The sequence below is a fragment of the Pelodiscus sinensis genome, chromosome 5 (genome assembly GCF_049634645.1).
Source record: "Pelodiscus sinensis isolate JC-2024 chromosome 5, ASM4963464v1, whole genome shotgun sequence".
Taxonomy (NCBI): Eukaryota; Metazoa; Chordata; order Testudines; family Trionychidae; genus Pelodiscus; species Pelodiscus sinensis.
Window position 1 is genome coordinate 3,560,970 of NC_134715.1, and position 20,144 is coordinate 3,581,113.

General features: G+C 47.3%; 1 protein-coding gene across 16 annotated transcripts in view; it reads right to left on the reverse strand.

Annotated features, from left to right (window-relative positions):
- The window catches only part of EPHA5 (EPH receptor A5), a 259,608-nt gene that overhangs the window by 219,284 nt on the left and 20,180 nt on the right, over positions 1–20,144 (reverse strand). For 15 of the 16 annotated variants that reach the window (XM_075929256.1, XM_075929255.1, XM_075929250.1 and 12 more), the window contains exon 2: positions 15,043–15,107. In XM_075929256.1, the coding sequence (XP_075785371.1) occupies positions 15,043–15,107 (65 nt within the window). Of the gene's footprint in view, positions 1–15,042; positions 15,108–15,879; positions 15,989–20,144 lie in introns of all 16 variants that reach the window. The other variant, XM_075929249.1, reaches the window with a different exon arrangement.

A 20,144-nucleotide genomic window follows, 5' to 3' on the forward strand; every position in this document is an offset into this window, starting at 1 on the left:
AAGTAGTGGAGTCTCCATCCCTAGAGGTGTTTAAGTCTCGGCCTGACAAAACCTGGCCGGGTTGATTGAGTTGGGATTGGTCCTGCCTAGAGCAGGGGGCTGGACTTGATGACCTTCTGAGGTCTCTTCCAGCTCTACGGTTCTATGATTCTAGGGCAGCAGTAGACTCCTTAGGAGCCGGTGCTCACTGGGAGTTGGCTTTTAAGCCAGCTCCCTGTGTGTACTGGAAGCCTGCGTGTAACCATTAATGTTACACCTAGGCTCATGGGTTAACCGTTTAAGACTTTCACAACCCTACTGCACACTTTTTCTGTGCTAAAACACGTATGCTTAGCTGCGGTCCTAGCATTCTCTAAAGCGAGCTGTAAATGCCCTAGCACCATAAGTAAATACAAATAAAATTCCCAGGACTATAAGAAATTATTTTCTGCTTTCAGAGAGTATGTCTAGACTACAAGCCTCTTTTGAAAGAGAGCGTCGAGACTAAAAGCAGATTTTTAGAAAAAGAGAGCCACTTTTTCCGAACGAGTACTTTCGAAAAAAGATTATTCCTCGTAAAATGAGGTTTATCGTGATCGAAAAAACTGCCACGTTCTTTCGATTTACTTTCAAAAGAATGCAGCTGCAGTCTAGATGCAAGTGAAGTTTTTTCGAGAAAAAGGCTTCTTTTATCAGAAAAAAAACTGTAGTCTAGACACACCCAGAGTAAACAAAACATTTGTAAGTGAATAGAGATATCTAGCAGGTAAAAACTTTGGTATATATTTGTCCCAAAGTAGCAGATCCACCAAGAGCTGTGATTGGCTGAGGTCACATGACCTTGTAAGATAGTAGCGGTGAGCTTTCAGTCTTAGCTAATTTGGTTGTCCAAATCCCAGTCAAGTTAACAGGAATTAGACATCCAAATCCCCTACTGCAGGTGGTGGGGTAGCTGTCTGGGCCCGAGGATGTATGTTGAGCTGGGATTCTCTGTGTGTTTCCCAGACCTCCAGAAGAGCTCTGCGTAAAACAGCTTGTCTCTTTTGCCAACAGAAATCGGTCCAATGAAAGGGAGTCCCTCACCCACCTCGTCTTGCCCAAATCTCCTAGGCCACTTTGACTAACCCATTCGGGATGATTAGGAGAAGCACTCAAACCCCGAGCATCACCAAAGCGGGTGGAACCTCAACCTTACAGGAGAAGAACGTCTCGTACTGCGTTAGCTCTCCGGCTTCTGTTCTCACAGGGAACTAGGAAGTCTGGAGCGATGCAACCGTAAGGAAACGGTTTCGTATGAGAGAGGGGTGTGACCAGGTAACCGGTTAACCAGTAAGCATCACCCTAGCCAGTTAACTGGTACCCAGGTGCGCCCTTTCCCCTCCCGCAGCCACCATATGCAGAGGGCTGTTCCAGCCCCACAGAAGTCAGGATCTGGCCCCCTGTGGCAGGGGGAAGTGAACGGGGGGGGGGGGGACTGGCATGGCGGGGGGGAGGGAGGGTAGCAGCGGCAGCAGGATCCGGCTTAATCGGTTCAATCTAAGGTTTAACCAGTTAACTGATTTCCTGGGTAGAGCCTGGAACGAAGAGGGCTACTCATTTGTCTGCAGTGGTTTGCTCAATGTCAATTATTCATGTTCCCCTCCCATGTGCTCTCTCTCCCCCACCCCCACGAAAGCATTCATCTGTCCAGAGTCATGTCTCCTTCCACATTTGTATCACGGAGAACGGCAAGTCATGTGGTTTAAAAAAAAAAAAAAAAAAAACCTCCTCACAATACATTTATTTTGATGAGCACTCGTGATTAATTACACTCCCTTATCCTTTCCTTAAAAATCATTTACATCGATTTTCCTGTTGCCGGGATTGAACCCATCCGGGCTCGGCCTGATTATCATCTTTCCCGATAATCCATATTTTTAAAGATGTAAAATAAACTCCAGAATGAGTGGAAAGACAAAACGCTGCTATGCCACCATTAAGATTAATTACCCAAGCACGTTCACTTATTCCATCTGGCATCGGAATAAAAGCAAGAGTCCACCAGGAGAAGGTGTTGTAACAGAGTGACTTTCTCTCACGGGAGTAGGCTTGCAGCTACGCCTTTCACTGTACAGTCTGGAAGGATGTGTGACACAAACCAACTAATCTTGCTTTATTGTAATGATTTGTCATCATTACCCCGGTTATGATTTACTGGTTTATTGCACATTTGCTTGTTATAATCAGCTAGACTAGGCAGCACACGCCCGAGAGTGCGTAACACCACGCACCATTATACATCTCGCAAGTGAGTTTTGACAGCCGGCCAGACGCAAACCACTTGGCGGCTGAAAACCTGAAGCGGGCATCGTTTCAGCGCCTCGAGAAAATAACGCGAACGAAAGAAAACGGAACCGAGCGACTATTGAACAAAACAGCCAAGACTCCATTTCTGTTGTGGTTGAGCAAGGGTTAAGCTACACACAAACATCATAATAATCACACAGGGGAGCGCACGGACCAGATGCTGTGTCTCCGAGGGCCATTCTGCTAGCCTTTGGGCAGGGTAGGAAGGGATTAAACTGAGAGCCCAGCATCAGGAATGACCTTGAGAGGATGACATGTCGAGCTAAAAGGAGCCAGGAGTCTCACGGACATTACAAAGCCAAGGCACGTCTCCACCAGAGCTGGAGATACAATTTCTTGTCCGAGGAAACATACCCATGCTAGCTCTGATTAAGGGAATGTGGCAAACATGGCAGCCTTGCGGCAGGCCGCCAGCAGCTTGCTAACCCAGCGATGTACGCGCAGCTGCTGCTCTGCTATTTTTAGCATGCTCGCTTGCTCAGAGCTCTGCCTGCCGCTGTAGCGCGGACGTTAGTGCCACGTCACAAACACCCCTAATGGCTCTCTGCAGGCACATATCACAGGGGACCTCAGAGGAGGAGAGTGAACCAGGCCCATGCTGGGAGGAAACCGCCATCCCAGAATGAGGCGCCGGCTCACAGCATGAGGAGAAGACAAACTAAGAACCTCAGTTCCATCCACAGGAGAACAAAAGCTCCAGACTAAGGGTGTAAACCCCCCGGAATAAGGATGTAAAACCAGTTACGTGATTTGTTGAAGCTGTTAACCACCGGCCCCAGGCGGCGAGGGTGGCTCCAACCAGGATCCTGCTCCTGCCAGCCAGGCCCTCTGATTAACCGGTAAGGCTAACGCTGACCGGATAACCTGTTACATCCCTTCTCCCGACCCCTCTATTGCTCCACCCGGCAGTCAACAGGGGCAAAGCGGAGGGATTTTACTCTCTCCTGAGACGCACACACGAGTAACGGCGCCCGTTTTGCTCAGTGGGGCCACTCACCGTAGTAACGCTGCCCCATGCTTGACCAATTGAAGCACTGAACCCCACCCCAAAGCAGTGCTCAGTTCTATGGCAAGCCAAGCGGTGTGGCGACCGTGTTCCCCACCCCCGCCTCAGGCTCGCGGCCCGAGCTACCATCGTGCCTCACTTTCCAGGCTTGCTCCCCAGGGCTGTGGCAGAACGGCCCTTCAGATGCACCGTGAGAGCGGGGCCCAGTCCTGAGGCAGCCGGCGGCCTCCCTGCATGGCTGCTACAATGAAGCTGAGTGTCACTATCTCTCAGCATGCCACAGGGGACCAATCATGCCAACAGAGATCCTGGCCTGTGGGATGAGTCTCTGAGGGGCTCAGGACCTCTGGGGGGGGCCTCTGAGGGGCTCAGGACCCTGGGTCCAAGCCAGCAGCTCGACCTTGCCCTCATTCCAGTCACATGGGAGGTCTCCCATGAGGCCCTGACTCGAGCTTTAAACAAAAATCCCAAAGAACTTCTCTTGCTAAGGCCCCATCCACGACCCTGCTGGAAAGCAATTACAGTGAAACGTTTCTTCTCCGGCACTCTGTTCACCAGAAAACTTTGTTAACCACCACTGCCCCCAGCCACAATACTGCCACATCTTCAGGTGCACAGGCCTGGCTCGGTTTACCATGATTGGCTTAACAATGTTTTATTTAAGAAGTACTAATCATCTTGGACTCAAAATAGAAATGTCAGACCAACCTCCTCACTCTACAAAACTACCAATATTAAAAACTTGAGTTTTACTATTACTGTCCATTAGTTTTTCCTAGGTGGATGGGACCCTCAGATAACCGCAATTTGTAGAGAACCGGAACGCCCTAAACCCCGAGCATGCCGGATAACACAGGTTTTACTGTATCTGTAGCAGTCCCATGGCTGAAAGCGGTACCACAGGAAATACACAAAGAGGATACAACTTGCTCCCTCTGTTTCTCCAGTACGTGTACCCACCACACTCAGCTTTGTCCTACAGCCCATTGTCCCCAACCTCCTACATAATTGAGGGGGACACCAGCAAAAAGGCAGTGACGTACTTGACCCAGATTGAAAAAGACTGTTCGCTCCTATCACCTGTGCTCCTTCATGCCTGAATCTAACCTCAAGCCCAACCACAAGAGACGCACTCGCTTAACTGTATTTGTACTTTAAATAAAAATAGAAGAGCAATTTCAAGCCTAATTATACATAGGAGAGTCTGTAGTTTCTCGTAGAGCAAATGCTAATAACTCTGCCAGATCTGCTGCAGTTTTTTCTTTTTTTTAAGAACACTGTTACCTGACAGAGCAAAGACGCTAGAGCAGCAATCTGAGTCTCACAATGCTCTTTAATTCTTGTATACCCACCGTGCACCTCGTGGGAGGCTTACAATAAACCACAGGGGCATCTCAGCATGTGATGTCACAGCAGTAGAAGCAGAGTCGATGGACAGGTTGACAAGAGCAAACGCAGGAGTACGAGTAGTGGCTGCTGATGGGGGTGTCCTCTGAGTTTGATTTAGTGAGTCTTACCTAGACCTATTAAATCAAATTCCAAAAGATGGATCACAGCAGCAGCAATATTTTTCCAGAATGTAGACATGGCCTAAATGCTAATTAGTATCACTAACAATTTTCTTTGTGGCATTGGACATGAGAGGAGCCTATAGCCCTGGCTTGTTGAAACAAATAAACATGCAGAACCACTAACAATTGATGGTAGTTGTCCCTTTTGTTACCTGAACCTACTGTCAGACCTGTTTTTGTATCATGAATCAGAGCAAGCAACAATCATGCCATATCATTATGACTTTTTGTCCCAGTGGAATCTGAAGACCACACATTAGATGATAGAGCCAGCCAACAGTTTTATCAACAACAACAAAAAAGTTTTGTGGCATGCAGAAATTTTGGGGGAGGAAAAAATGTTTTCAACTAAAATATTTGAGCTTTCACTGAAAAAATCCCCCAAACCAACAGATTTTTGGATTTCAGTATTTGAAACAAAAAGCCTCCAGTTTTGGAGGAAGGGGAACCCACCAGTTTTTCCATGGGCGGGGGGGAGAAGAGATCCCCGTGTAACTATGGTGGATCATTTATTTTAATTAAAATGGATTTTTATTTGAATTGGGTTGGTTTTATGTCATTATTCAAAATTCCAAAAACTATTTAAAATTACAAAATTCCCAGCTTCTGACAGACAGAGGCTAGGGACACCATTCCTACACATCCTGGCAAATAGTCATTGATGGACCTAACCTCCATGAATCTGTCTAGCTCTTTTTTGAACCCTGTTAACATCCTGGTCTTCACAACATCTTCTGGCAAGGAGTTCCACAGGTTGACTATGCGTTCTGTAAAGAAATACTTCCTTTTGTTTGTTTTAAACCTACTACCTATTAATTTTATTTGGTGATCCCTAGTTCTTGTGTTATGTGGACAAGTAAATAACTTTTCTTGATTCACTTTCTCCACACGGGCGATAGGCTAATGATGAGGGCTTCAGAAAATCCCACTTCTCATATTCAAATTCTTCATTTATGAAAGCCATTATTGTGGCACGCTCTGCAGCTAGAATTAAGGTGCACAAATGGGTTTTTTCCTCGCAGCCTTTTTCGGAAGTTTACAATAGTCCAGAACTCTCACCTCCAGACTGAACCTTATAGGGGCTTGTCCTTGTTTGAAGGTATCAAGGTTATAAATTTGAACTCTTTAAAAAAAAAAAACTCCTTTATAAAAACCAAAATGTTTCTGCAATCTTGAATTAATTATAAGTCAAAGCAACTAGGTCTAGGTTGGATAGTGAGAAAAAGTATTTCACTAGGAGGGTGGGAAGCACTGGAATGGGGCATCTAGGGAGGTGCTGGAATCTCCATCTCTAAAGGTTTTCAAGTCCCGGCTTGACAAAGCCCTGGCTGGGATGATTGAGCTGGGGTTGGTCCCGCTTTGGGCAGGAGGTTGGACTCGATGAATCCTGAGGTCTCTTGCAACTCCATGGTTCTATGAAAATGCAGTTATCCACAGTAAAAGCACACTAAAGCACACAGTAAAGGCACACAGTAAAAGGAAACTAATGGAAGAAGACTGGGACTATGTGTTTATTAGCCACATACAGGCAGTCCCCGGGTTACATGGATCCAACTTACATCGGATCCCTACTTACAAACTGGGTGAGGCAACCCCGCACTAGCTGCTTCCCCCCAGCAGACCAGGGAGACGCGAAGCTAGCACCCCCCCCCCCCCCCCCCCCCAGCAGACCAGGGAGACGCGGAGCGGCTTTTCTCAGCAGACATCTCAACTTGAGAATAAAGGACTGAGGGAAGTGAGGTGTGGGAGAATAAAACTGAGCTCTGGAGAAATGTTTGGCTAGAGTTTCCCCTACAATATGTACCAGTTCCGACTTACATACAAATTCAACTTAAGAACAAACCTACAGTCCCTATCTCGCACGTAACCCGGGGACTGCCTGTAAATGGACAATGTGATCAAGTGAATGCAAAATGCCCAGTATGTGTTGGGTCCACGCTTTAAACTGGACAACACAAACAATGAACTCTAGTTCAGGTTTCAAACACCTGGATTTTCTCACATCAGTGCTGTAACTGGGGTTCTTTATGCAGCAAGATTTAATATTATTCAGGATCACACTACCTAGATATATTTGTATGCTGTTGTTACTAAAAAAAAACAGATTCTAAAATGCCTGAAGTTAGCACATGAGACAAAGAGAACACGATGCTCTTCGAAGAGAAAGTCATTCGAAGCTCTTTGATTCCTGAATTTTAATTCCTGGACGCTGAGGGGGAAAAGAACGTGTTTGAGCATGATATAAGAGATTGTTTATTCAGTGTGTCTCTATGGAGGAACCTAATTCTGACAACTATCCTTACTGAGCTGCATTAAGTCCTTCTGTGTTATCTCAAGAAATTAATATCTAGGGCACATACCACCAGACTAAGGACAGACTTTACAGCTTGAATTTCTCTAGTCCAGAACTCTCTGGCTTGGGTGGTTTTAGCGAGATGGATGTCCACTTACCATGGGTGTGGCCAAGTTTCCTGCAGTTCCATAAAGTTTGTTTACAGCCACCAGTCCTGGCTCTATGCTGTCAGTTAATTCTAATTTACCCCTAAATGTCTTTTAAGAACCCAGTAAGCAGTGGCAATTTTGATAATGCTGCTAGACAATATTGATCTCCCATAGTCCAGCAAATTCTCTGGTTCAGAACTGGTCAGGTTCAAAGGGTGCTGGACGAAGGAGGTTCAGCCTCTACTGAACCAGTGTTGACCAAACACTTTGGTCTCCATGGGATGGCGGTGTGTAGGCAGGAGAATAGATTTATGGTCTCTTCCATCTCTGAGTAAGCCACCATGTTCCAACTCTGGAAACACAGATGAGTCTGACTTACTGCATGTAAGTAGCCTGACCGATAAGAACAAAAGCAATCGTGTGTAAAAGCCAGTGAGTAAGAGTGCAAAGGATCAGGACTGTAGTTCCCAAGGGATACAACATGTCGTCTTTTGAAAACAATGGGTCGTATTTTTGTCCCTATGAAACCTGACATCCTCCCTTAAAATATTCCTTTTCAATTATTTGTAGTGAGGATATTTGTAAGTATTAAAATGTGGCTTCGGGGTGCCTCAGTTTCCCTCCAAAGACGTGTACAATTTTGCCTATTTGTTCCTTAGTAGCATAGAATTCTTTTTGCCTGACTGGCTCAATTAAGGGCTGAGAATTGCTCGTGTATATTTTTACCCCATTTCAGTATTATTTTCCATCTTTATTAGCATCCCCACCGCTAGCATGAATTCTAGCCTCATCCGTTTAGTGTCTCTGGCCTCCCTTCCAGCTGCAACTGAACAGCTACATTCATTGCAAACCATATTGGTCTCCAACTGGAGTGCCCTAAAAATGCCATTTAGGATCAAAGCTGCCCATATCCGCTTTGTTCCTCCATCTCTCCTTTTTTCTTCCGCTTATTTCTCCATGAAGGGAATGCTCCCTAAAATCCCAAAGCAATCAACAGTGCAGAGATTTCAGACCAAAAATCTCCAGCTACATTCCGCATAAAAGAGAGCAATTCTAATATATTCATGAACCATGCTGACTAATCTAAACCTTAGTTATTTTTAACTTCAAAAAGACACACACACACACACAAGGGGAGCTCTCAGAAGAACAAACCAGAAACACTGCTCATCCAAACCAAACACTGCCCCCCCCCCACACACACACATACCCCCCCGCCTTCCCCCCAAACAGCAGACATCTCAATGGTCAATTCTGCTGTTTTTCCCTCCTTATGGATGCTTTTTGTCCTGGCTTGCTTTCTCGGCAGGGGCAACTGTTTTCTCTCTTTCAGTACAAGTGTAATTAATTAGTCAACTCTTTAGTATCTGCTGCAATGAATAAAAAATAATGAGCCACACCAGCATCTCCACAAAACAAGGTTCCTTCGTACATGTTTGTTTTCCTGTCTGAGCTTTAAAAAAAACCCAGAACATGTAGCTACACAGTGAGCCCCAGCTCAGAGCCAAATCTCGAAGGACCCGAGAGAGTTTCCTGCAGTATGCTACAGGAAGTTCAGGCAAATCAGCAGGGAACAAAGACGACTGGTTATACAAAAGTACAGCAGGTGTGTCGGGCTCTAATTTGGAAAAAGAAAAAGTCCTGAGAGGGGTGGCAAGGAAATTTTTAAAAATCCACCCGAGGGGGAAAGGTCTAAAAAAAACCCAACCAAAAACCTGATCCCAACTTGTCGTTGCTACGAAAACAAAAATAACAGACTTAATTACTGAACAAATAGAGCCAACAAAAGGGGCATGTTTATTTTAAAAGGCAATCCTTGCAATTAGCCGGATGTAATTACAAGCCCAGTCATTTCTGGAGGGCCAAAGCAAAGAGGATGCACAGCAGGGGTCTGCGAAGGTTTTTTTTCCTCAGGACCAAGGTGAAGAAAATCGTTGATGCCCCGGCCCAAGATAATCAGACTCAAGTACAGGCTCTGAGGTGGGGCTGAAGAGGAGATCTTTGGGATGTAGGGGGGCTTTAGGGGGTTCAGGCCTGGGGAAGGATGGGCTTACCTCGAGCGACCCACAGGCAGCAATGCAGCGGGGGTGGGGAGAGGTGCTCGGGGCAGGGGCAGGCCATGGGGCCCTGTGCACTCTCCCACCTCCACCTAGGAGCCAGGCCTGCTTCCGGCTGCTTCTGGGGTGCAGCACAGACTGTAGTGCCAGGAGAGGCAGGGAGCTGCCTTAGCACCCCCAGTGCTCACCCTGCAGCGACGAGACCCAGCAACCCAAATTACACCCCCCAGCGCTGGGGCGTGACCCGTGGTTTGAAAACCCCAAGTGTAAAGCACCTGTCGGCAGGGAGTTCTGGGTGGGCCGCACCCAGCCCCACCGGCTTTCCAGCGTGGGTTCTACTCCTCTCCAGGAAATAAAAAAACCAGAGGAAGTTAAGGCTACTTGGTGTGGAAAACTGCCTGGCTCTGGTGTCAATGTTTCTCTCACACCGTTCCCCTGGTTTCGATTTCGCTGAGGCGGGCGGGACAAAAGGGAACGCTCCAACCAAGCCGGGCTCGGTCAGCCTCCCGGCCACATCTCCCTCCATTTCTAACGTGGCGGGCTTTATTCCCGTCTGCGACGCAGCCTAGCGAACCCACCCGCAGGGGTACAAAAGGCCACCAGGCCCCGTCTTTAATCAAGAAAGCCCAGCCACCTATCTTGGCGGGTTTGTCGGTCTATTCGCTGCATAATACTCAGGTGAACGTCACTGGTTTCAGTCCGGTGAAACCAGACTGACCACACCTAGGAGCTGAAGGAAAGATCGTCCCCTCTCCGGCTCGCTGACAAGGGATGGAGAGAGGGGGGCAAAGAGCCCAATTGCCCCGGGACCCAGGAATTCAAAGGAATTCTGCTGCTGCCACAGAGACCGGAACTCTGGGCCCTTTAAATCGCAGCTGGAGCGCCAAGCAACTGAGGGCTGGTGGGAGGGGCGGCCCCTTCTGCCCCACCCCTTCTGCCTGAGGCCCCTCCCCTTCTGCCTGAGGCCCCGCCCCTTCTGCCTGAGGCCCCGCCCCTTCCTGGCACACGGAGCTGCCCTCCCCCCCACTTTGCCCAGAGGCCCGGCAGGTCTCTCTGAACCCCGTCTCCTTTGCCGGTGGTAACGATAGGGAAAAAAATCTTGGCCAGGTGTTGCATAAGGGTGGATCTGCAGCAGCAGCACCCTTTAACCCACGCTCTGCAGATGGCCCCCCGGGATCCCAGCTCAGATGGCAGGTCATGGGTGGGTACTTCCTGCACTTTACCCCTTCCTCACCTTTCATACAGGCATAGGCCCATTACTCTGCCAGGGACAGCGAGAGAGCCATGCTACCAGGAGGAGAAGATAGCGCCGCAAGAGGCAGAAAGGATGGTCTAGGACAGCAGCTCTCAAACAGTGGGCCAGGACCCCCAAATTGGGGTGTAACTCTATTTTAATGGAGCTGGCTTAGAGATGCTGGGCCCATTCCACAGCTCTGCCACAGACTGTCTGTGTAACCTTGGTTTTGTCACTTAATCCACTCTGAACCTCTTTCTCCATCTGTAAAATGGAGGCAAAAGTCTCCTACCTCCCAGGCTATTCAGAGAATAAAATCCATCCCTGACTGCTAGGGGACCACTGATATGGGTCTGGTAGGGTAATTTAGGGCAAGCTAAATTAAGACCATGCGGGAATATTTGGAAACAACCTACTAAAACAGAGACTGCTATGACAATAGATCAGTTCTCACCCTCTACAGTAATATTACCCATACTGACCCCTAGGAATCCAATTGCTTTCAGACATCGACATTACCCTTTGTCACTCTTGGGGTAACCCAACAGTTACACAGTATTTGACTAAAAATATTCAGCTTTGTACTGAAAATAAATGTCAACATTTCAATCTGAATCAGAAAATCATAAGAGGCAAAAAAAAAAAAAAATTACATGTCCAGGCCCAAAATCATGAGATCAGCTTAAAACCCAGGAGTTTATTTTAAAGAAAACATAATAAATTAGAGTCTTATTTTTAGTTGCCTTCTGGTAGCTGAGCTGGCTTTTCCAAGCTTCCCTAAGCAACCACGAGGACTAGACAAATACTTTTTTAGGAGAGATGGGATTCTCATGCAATCACTGGATTCTAACAGCTATAATGTTAACCAAACGCAAAAATTCATGAGACTCATGATAAAGTCATGACCACCAGCAACACTGTATGAGTTCCTGAAAGCAAGAGTTTAATTCGATGCTATATCCTCGGTAGTAACATCCCTGCAACAGCAGTATAATAAATATAGCTATAAAATACTTGACTGCCACTGACAGAAAGTGTTGAATGCAGAAATGTTTCTCCTTTACTTCCTGCAGGAATGTTTGTGTATCTAGCCCCTGACCCATCCCCTAAAAGGAGGTCCTAGAGCAACAAATTTGTTTGAGGAAACCTGGCTTCCCAAGGAGTAGACCACCTTTCTCTCTCTTTTTTTTTTAATTAAAACTCCGCCCACTTTTATATCTGTGTCTCGAGGTGAGCTATTTTAAATATTGACCCCAGTCTGATCTTTAAAAAAGAAATATTACAGAACTGGAGGGGACGGGAGCTTGGCTGATTGTCCAGGAGATAAATAAGTTGGAGAGGTAGATCCGAGAGATACTTCTCGCCACTTGAAAAATACTGCCAATCTATTAGGCCCAACAGACAATTGGGCTAATGGCATCTCATGAATTTTTATGAAGCCCCATGAAAATGAAGGAAATTTAGGGACCTCTGGCAATTCAAAAACCAATTCTGACTGCCTGATTCACTTCTTATTGATTTGGGCAAGTTCATTTAAGATACAAATCCTTTTCTATGGACTCAATTACAAGTTGATTTGGTATTCATGGCTCTAGCTTTTGATTTTTAAACCAAGGGTGTTCGCTGGAAAGTAAATCTGTAAATATATGAAGCTTCTTTTGGTAATGGAACAAGAAAGTGGTGATTAGAACAGCTGGTCTTTTCCCTGCTTCCCTTAGCACATGCACATACAAATATATAGGACATTTGGGCTATTATGATTTGTATACTCATGTGCGTAACAGTGTTTTAGTATTTCTGAAAATGAAATTCAGTTTGAACCTCTTTATTCCAGCCCTCTCTGGTCTGGCACCATCCGTGGTCCGGTAGGATTTTCCTTAGCTGGATGTCCATTTATCATGGGTGTGGCCACGTTTCCCGTGACAGCCACCAGTCCTGGCTCTCAGCGTTCTATGTTGTTGTTTAACTCTAATTTACCTAAATGTCTTCTAAAAGCCCAGTAAGCAGTGGCAGTGTGGCAATGCTGCTACACAATATTGACCTCCTGAAGTTTGGTGAAGTCTCAAGTGCGGCACCGGTCAGATCCTGACTGGAGAGACTCAACCGGCACCGCTTTATGATGCTGGGAGAAATATGCTAGAAAAGGTTCACATCACAGAGTATATTCCAGCTAAAGGGACATTCTCCACCCAGCTTTTGACAGCTGATCTTCACTGCATATGTTGTTCTGCTGGCGTGTGATCATTAAGCTGCCCACACATGTCGTAACAACGTTCCTTGGCTCTTCCAAAGCCCTTTTCTTCCTTTGCAAAATAATCTGCAAAGGAGGTCGGGACCATTAGCCCAGGACACATCAGGATTATGTCGGGAGAGCACAGGGACAACAGTCAAAATCCTCCCGGCACATCTCAAAGGGCAACCCTGCCTTTAGGGTCTGATCCCCACATCAGTGGGGAAAAACTGGATCAGGCTCCTAGTTCAGCACAGAAAAAACTCTCCGTTCTCCACAAGCTCTCATGTGTCTGAAGTCAAAAGACGAGCACAGTTCGAGAGGGTTTGGGGTGGTCGCCGCAGGCCCAGCGCGACCTCAGCCATCCTACCGATGGGCCCAAAGCAGCCTAGGGGAATATATGGGGGCCTGGCGCGGGGTGGCAACAGGAGGCACCCCACACACACACTCACCACAGCGACGGGTGCCACAGCGTCCCGACAGCCTGCTCCGCTCGGGCCTGCTGCCCTCTTCCAGGCATCCAGCAGCGGGAAGCAGAGGGCCCCCGTCCCAACCTTAGAGACAGGGGTGAAGCAGGATGGGACCTGTGGGGGGGGGGGGGGTTTCCCTGGGCCCTATAACCGAGGCACTGGGGTGTGAGGAGTTGCCCCAGACTCCAGCCCTGAAGAGTCAGATTTTGGTAGAGTTGCCAGGTGTCCAGTATTGACCCAGAAAGTCCGATATTTTCTCCTCCTTTCTGGTACAAAAAATTGAGAAAATACTGGACACCTAAAATGGCCAGTACTTCCTGATTTTTCCCGGCCAGGAAGCCAAAATCCCAGGCTGTCCAGCTCTATATGGAAGCTGCCTGGCAACCCTAGTGCTTACCAGTGAGCTGTCCGGCCTGGCGAAGGGAGGTCAGATGTCAGACGGCTGCTGGCCGCTTGTTAGGGCCAAAAAGCTTCACCACACGGTTTTTTAAAGGGGCCACGGTGTGTTTTTTGTTTTATTTGTTTTCTCGCAACAAGCTTTTTCCTGGCATGTTTTTGTTGTTGTTGTTCAGTTTTTTTTTCCGAAACCATCTGGCAACCCTAGATTTTGGCAGGCAGCCAACCCGAATCAGGCGTGTGTGTGTGTGTGTGTGTGGTGCGAGTGTTATAAATTATTGTCATTTGCCCGACAATCAGTAGCCACTGAGCATTCGATCCCAAGACGACACTGCGGTCATTCACAGCTGCCGTCCACCACACCAGGGCTGGGGTTTCGGCCCCCTCTCCTGATCCGAGACCGGGTTCTGTAGCATGCTGACCTCCCATCAGCTCTGCTCAGCAACAGCCCTGCCAGGGGGGGAGAGGTTCCCAACCCCACCCAGCAATGCTCAGCACTGTGCAGGACTGAGCCCCACGTTGCTTTATCCAAATTCTCTCTGCCCAAAAAAAGTCACAGGCCCACGCTCACCGAAACCCAGCCAGCACCACTGCAAGGAACACGTCTGGGGCCGACAGACCCGTTGGAATCGCAACAAACCTCACCCCTGCATTCCTCACATACATTCCCTTATCCCACCTGCCCTGTGGCCAACCAGTTTTGGCCATCCCCTCCTGACCCAACCTGAGACTTGAACCCCCAACCCTGTCCTATCCCCTAGGCCATGCGGGAACCCACCCCACCACTGCTTTCACTGGGGCTACTCACAAGCTACTGAATAAGGAAAGCATTAATAAAGACAATGTTTGGCATTTTATCACAAGACCATTTGGATTTTTTTTTTAGTGCCAGCTTCTGGATTCATGTGAGACCTTCAGCTTTCATTTAAAACAAAGAGCAAGTTTCTAGCCCCCGGGACGGCAGAGAAAAGCATGGGAATGTGACCCCACTGCACCCTCTTGGCTCTAAAAAGAGAATGAAAAAGAACTCCAAGCTTATCGCTTTTTTAAAACGTCCTGATTTGGGGCAGTGGGGGCGGAAGGTTGTGACTCATGATATTTGAACACTTCAGGCTGTCCCTGCTGCAGAAACAAATCAACCCCTGACCACACCGCTTCATTCTTTCCAGTCACAGTTTGTTGTGTTGTGTTTTGCTTTTTTCCCCTGCTATTGCTAACAATTCCCTCTGGGGAACGTTCCGCACAGACTCAGCGTTCCAAATGGAAACTCTCGCTGCTCGGAGCCGGAGGAAGCAAACCTCTGCGACTTACCCCGTTTTTCGGGTAGGCGATCCATCCCAGATCCCCCATGACTGTGCGCGAGTCCAGCAAATTCACTAGAAAGAAACAAGAAGAAGAAAGCTTTGATGAGGAGACATGCATCAGTGAATATGCGAGGCTTTTGGCAGGCCTGGTAAGGGCTCTTGGTCAGTAACAGAAAGGGAAGCCAATTGTTGTTAACATAATCACAGAATCCTATGGTTGGGAGAGACCCCGAGAGATCAAGTCTAACTCCCTGCCCAAAGCAGAACCAATCCCAACTCAATCATCCCAGCCAGGGCTTTGTCAAGCCGGAGATGGAGATTCCACCCCCTCCCTTCTGTAACCCATTCCAGTGTATCACCGCCCTCCTAGGGAAATCATTTTTCCTAATATCCAACCTAGATCTCCCCCTCTGCCATCAAGATAAGTTATTGAAGTTACCATCAAGATATGTTATTGCAATGTTAAGTACCTGTGGGCCAGGACTTTGCTATGCCAAGCACTGTACAAATCCAGACCTGCATGTGTAACTTACTATTCACAATATTGGGGTTTTGGACGATGTTTTTTGAGAAACAAGTCAATCTTGTGTGTGCCATCCCTAGCGTGGGGGAAAGACCCTTGATGCCTGCATCGGGCCTCTCTGCATCACTCCAATATAAAGAATAAACTAGTCATTTTTAAATGGAACAAAAAGCGCAAGTTATTCTGTTTATAGAAAGCTTCTCTCCTTTGCTTTAAAAATGCAATTCAAATCATTTGATAATTCCCCATCTGCAGAAAGTCCTCCCAGGCAGGCCCCTTTCACTATTTTGTAAAAACATCGGGGGTGGGCAGGAAGCAGACCTCGCACAACGGTGTTGGGAAAAGTTCCATCCTCTTTCTTCACTCAAGACCGCACATCTCTGGAGTACATCGCAAGCTGCTTGACTGGCTCAATTCACTGATTTTTGCCCTGGCAAGCCACACAAGCAATTAACAAAACAATTTACATTCAACAGCAATAAACTATTCCCACGCTTGTAACATTTTTTCCACAAATTAACGCAAAATCGGTTGCCCAAATAGCGAGTGTAATTAAAAAATAAATCTACACACACTTAGCTAAGCTAAGAAAAATGACAGCAGCTCTTAGCGCTGTTTGTAGTTAAGAGTCTTTGTATTAGGCACTTGACATTATTAGCTCTCTTTGCAGAGCTGTAAAACTCCAGATTCCAATTGGTCTCTGGCCCAAAACTTTTGTCTTATGAAGCTGCAAATAAAGAGGAAACTTCTTTCTTAATCAAGGGTGGGCAATAGTTTTTGCCCAGGGGGCCACTTCAAAAGTTTTTTAAGTAGCCCTGGGCCACCCCATAATGGGCAGGGCCTAAACAGGAAGGGGCGGGGCCTAAGCAGGAAGGGGCAGGGCCTAAGCAGGAAGGGGCGGGGCCTAAACAGGAAGGGGCGGGGCTGCTCGCCCCCAGACCATTATTGATCTGGGGTGGGGGAGCCCCTTTGTCCCCCCTTCCCACTACGCACCCATGCCCTAGAAGAGGCTTGGCACGCTCCCCCACCCCCAGGCCAATCAGGGCCCAGAGAGCGCAGGAAGCCTCCTCCCACCCTACAAGGAGCATGTGGCACTTTGAAGTGTCGTGGGCTCCTTGCAGGACCGGGGCAGGGCAAAGGAAGCCCTGATTGGCCTGGGGACAGGGGAGCACGCACGAAGTCCCCTCCACTCTTCCCCCGGCCTTGTGAGCAGTGTGCGGCGCTTCAAAGCACCACGTGCTCCTGGCAGGGTGGGAGGAGGCCTCCTGCGCTCTCCCCCGCCCCCCCAGCGGGGGAGCAGCAGGGCCTCTGCGGGCCGGATCCACCTGCTTGGTGGGCCAGATGCGGCCCACAGAGGCCCTTTTGCCCACCCCGGCTCATAATGGAAGAGAGAATCATTTCCGCCAACAGACGTTCTTCTTGCAATATACCCTGCACTGATGCCACACAACCTCACTGAAAACCCTCCTCAAACCCAGTTCTTTCAGCCAGCCTTCCCTTTCTGACCATCACACGGATTGTAAAAAACCAAACCACCGCAATTTTCACAACCGCGTGGCTAAACTTAGGATCCTGCGGTTGATTGTCACCAGGTAAATTAAGACACTTGACTGGAGTCTAAACATTCACCGTGAAGGAGAACTAACAAGAGGTGAGTGTAACACTAAGAATGTCATATATGTGAGATTATCTCTAGAGCTCTCCCATCAATCCATGGTGATGACTATCTGGACACAGATCATGAAGTAATGGACCAATGAAAACTCTGATGTATACAGCCACACCTTCCCCATTCATTCAATTGGATATGAAAATTAACGAGGGGGGAATACGGATGCCTGATTGAGTACTTTTGACGTCACAACATATCTGCTCGCAAATGACCTGATGAGTTGTACTTGGCTTGTCAGTAATTACAATTGTTCACATCCTGTCATTAATAATTTTCTCTCGTTTTTCAAATATGCCTATTTCTCACAGGCCAATCAATGAGACTGACAGCGACGAGAAGCTTGACGGGTTCGTAACAAGCCATTTGTGAACGAGAAGGGCACGAAAAAAAAGCGAGATGAAAATAAAAAGCAAATTTTCAAATACTCTCAGAGGAGCCTTTTTTAAATTAAATTTACCTCAGACGAAGATAGAGATTTCACTGAAATAAAGCTTCAGAAAATCCAATCTTTGCTTACAGATTATGTGCTGCAAAAGGTAGAGGAAGGTCCGTGGTGGTTTTCTTAAAAAGAAAGTTAAATTCCCCTACTTGAAGTAGCGATATAACCATTTCAACGATTAACCGATAAGCATGAGTTTATTGGTTACCATAACAGTTACCGTAACCGATAAGCATGAGTTTATTGGTTACCATAACAGTTACCGTAACCGATAAGCATGAGTTTATTGGTTACCATAACAGTTACCGTAACCGATAAGCATGAGTTTATTGGTTACCATAACAGTTACCGTAACCGATAAGCATGAGTTTATTGGTTACCAGGGATACTGCCCCATGCTGCTGACTCTATAACAGAGCACATCGTGCAGGATGGCCGTCGACTTCCTGGGAGCAGGGCTGGGAGCGCTTTTATTTGCCGGCTCCCTGGGAGCAGGGTGGCAGGTGGGAGCCAGTGCACTTTGGGAGCTGGCTTAACAGGCAGTTTCTGTCGCACACCAGTTTCTGGGAAACCAACTGCTGCCTCGGGCTATAAGCTCTGCAATGTAAAGCTTATACTGCAGAAGCCATGGTGCTGCCGGCTCCCCGGGAGCGGGGCCAGCAGCTGGGAGCCACTCCTGGCGCACACCGTCGGCCCCACTTCTGGAAGTCAGCTGTGCTGTGGGAACTTCAGTATCAGCTCGACATTACAGAGATGACAGCCCGTGACCACTAAGTTGTGTCACGGTTACCTAATTAACCGTTTTTAACAACCTTAACTCTAAGTAAAAAAAATACCACAGACTTCCCGCCAAAGCTCCAGTCAGTACGTAGGAACAACATGCTTTTCTAGACATTCTGCCAGTGCTCATCACCATGGCACCCAGGTGCTTCAGCACAAGAGTGGGCCCAGAGATTGGATCTGAGCGGCTGTATTTCCAAGAATTCGCTAGCCCCTTTCACCAGCTCCACTTCCTGTTAAACAAAAGGCAAACTGGGAACTTGGCCACGCTGCTGTCCTGCGGGACCAGACGAGCAGGAAAACGGCTTCCTGGAGGAGGCTGGAAAATATGGTCGTAAGAAATGCATCTGTCAGATCAAACCCCTTCGGCTGCCTATTGAACCAACTGCTTCACTGCTAGAGATGTGATTGTAGAAGAGTCAGGATTTGCTCTACTGAATTAATGGGAAAAAATAATAAAATCATAGAACACTAGGACTGGAAGGGACCTCAACAGGGCATCAAGTCCAGTCCCCTGCCCTCATGGCAGGACCAAGCACCATCTAGATCAGTGTTTCTTAAATTGTGTTCCACAGCACACTTGTGTGCTGCGAGGCAGTCGGAGGTGTGCGGAGAACAACAGAATTCAATATGTCTGCCCTTAAAGGGGCAGGCGCCTTTTTTTTTGTGTGCTCAACAAAAAAAGCCTTGATATTCCTCATAAAAAAAATTACTGTTCGGTGTTCCTCGATCTTAAAAAGTTTAAGAAACACTGATCTAGATCATCCCTGACAAGTGTCTGTCTAACCTGCTCTTAACCATCTCCAGTGATGGAGATTTCACAACCTCCCCAGGAAATTTATTTCAATGTTTAACCACCCTGACAAGTACAAAGTTTTTCCTAATGTCCAGCCTAAACCTCCCTTGCTGCAGTTTAAACCCATTGCTTCTTGTCCTAACCTCAGATGTTAAGGAAAACAATTTTTCTCCCTCCTCCTTGTAACACCCGTTTAGGTACTTGAAAACTGCTATCATGTCACCTCTCAGTCTTCTCCTTTTCAAACTAAACAAACACAATTCTATCAGTCTTCCCTCAGAGGTCACATTTTTCTAGACCTTTAATCATTTTTGTTGCTCTTCTTTGGACCCTCTCCAATTTCGCCACGTCTTTCTTGAAATGCGGGGCCCAGAACTGGACACAAGACTCCAACTGAGGCCTAATCAGCACAGAGCAGAGTGGCAGAATGACTTCTCGTGTCTTGTTAATGCATCCCAGAATCATGTTTGCTTTTTTTCCATCAGCGTCACACTGTTGACTCATATTTAGCTTGTGGTCCCCTATGACTCCTAGATCCCTGTCTGCAGTACTCCTCCCTAGACAGTCGCTTCCCATTTTGTATGTGTGAAACTGATTGTTCCTCCCATTGACCTCAGTGGAAGCAAGATATACTTGGAACAGAAAGTTCAGTACCCGGGTACTGTTGTACAATGGCGCAGCTTCTGCATTCTTCATACACAAAGAACACACGCAAATCCCAACATTTTAAGTCACTCTGCCCATTTTATGATTGCAAACTGTCTAACAGGACTGTTGAAACAAAATGGCAGAATCACCAATAATTCCCGCTACCACAATTGCTATAATTAAATTGTTCAGAATGGTATAGTCTTGTAAATTGCAGTGGAGGGAGGATGACTATTGATTTACATTGTGCA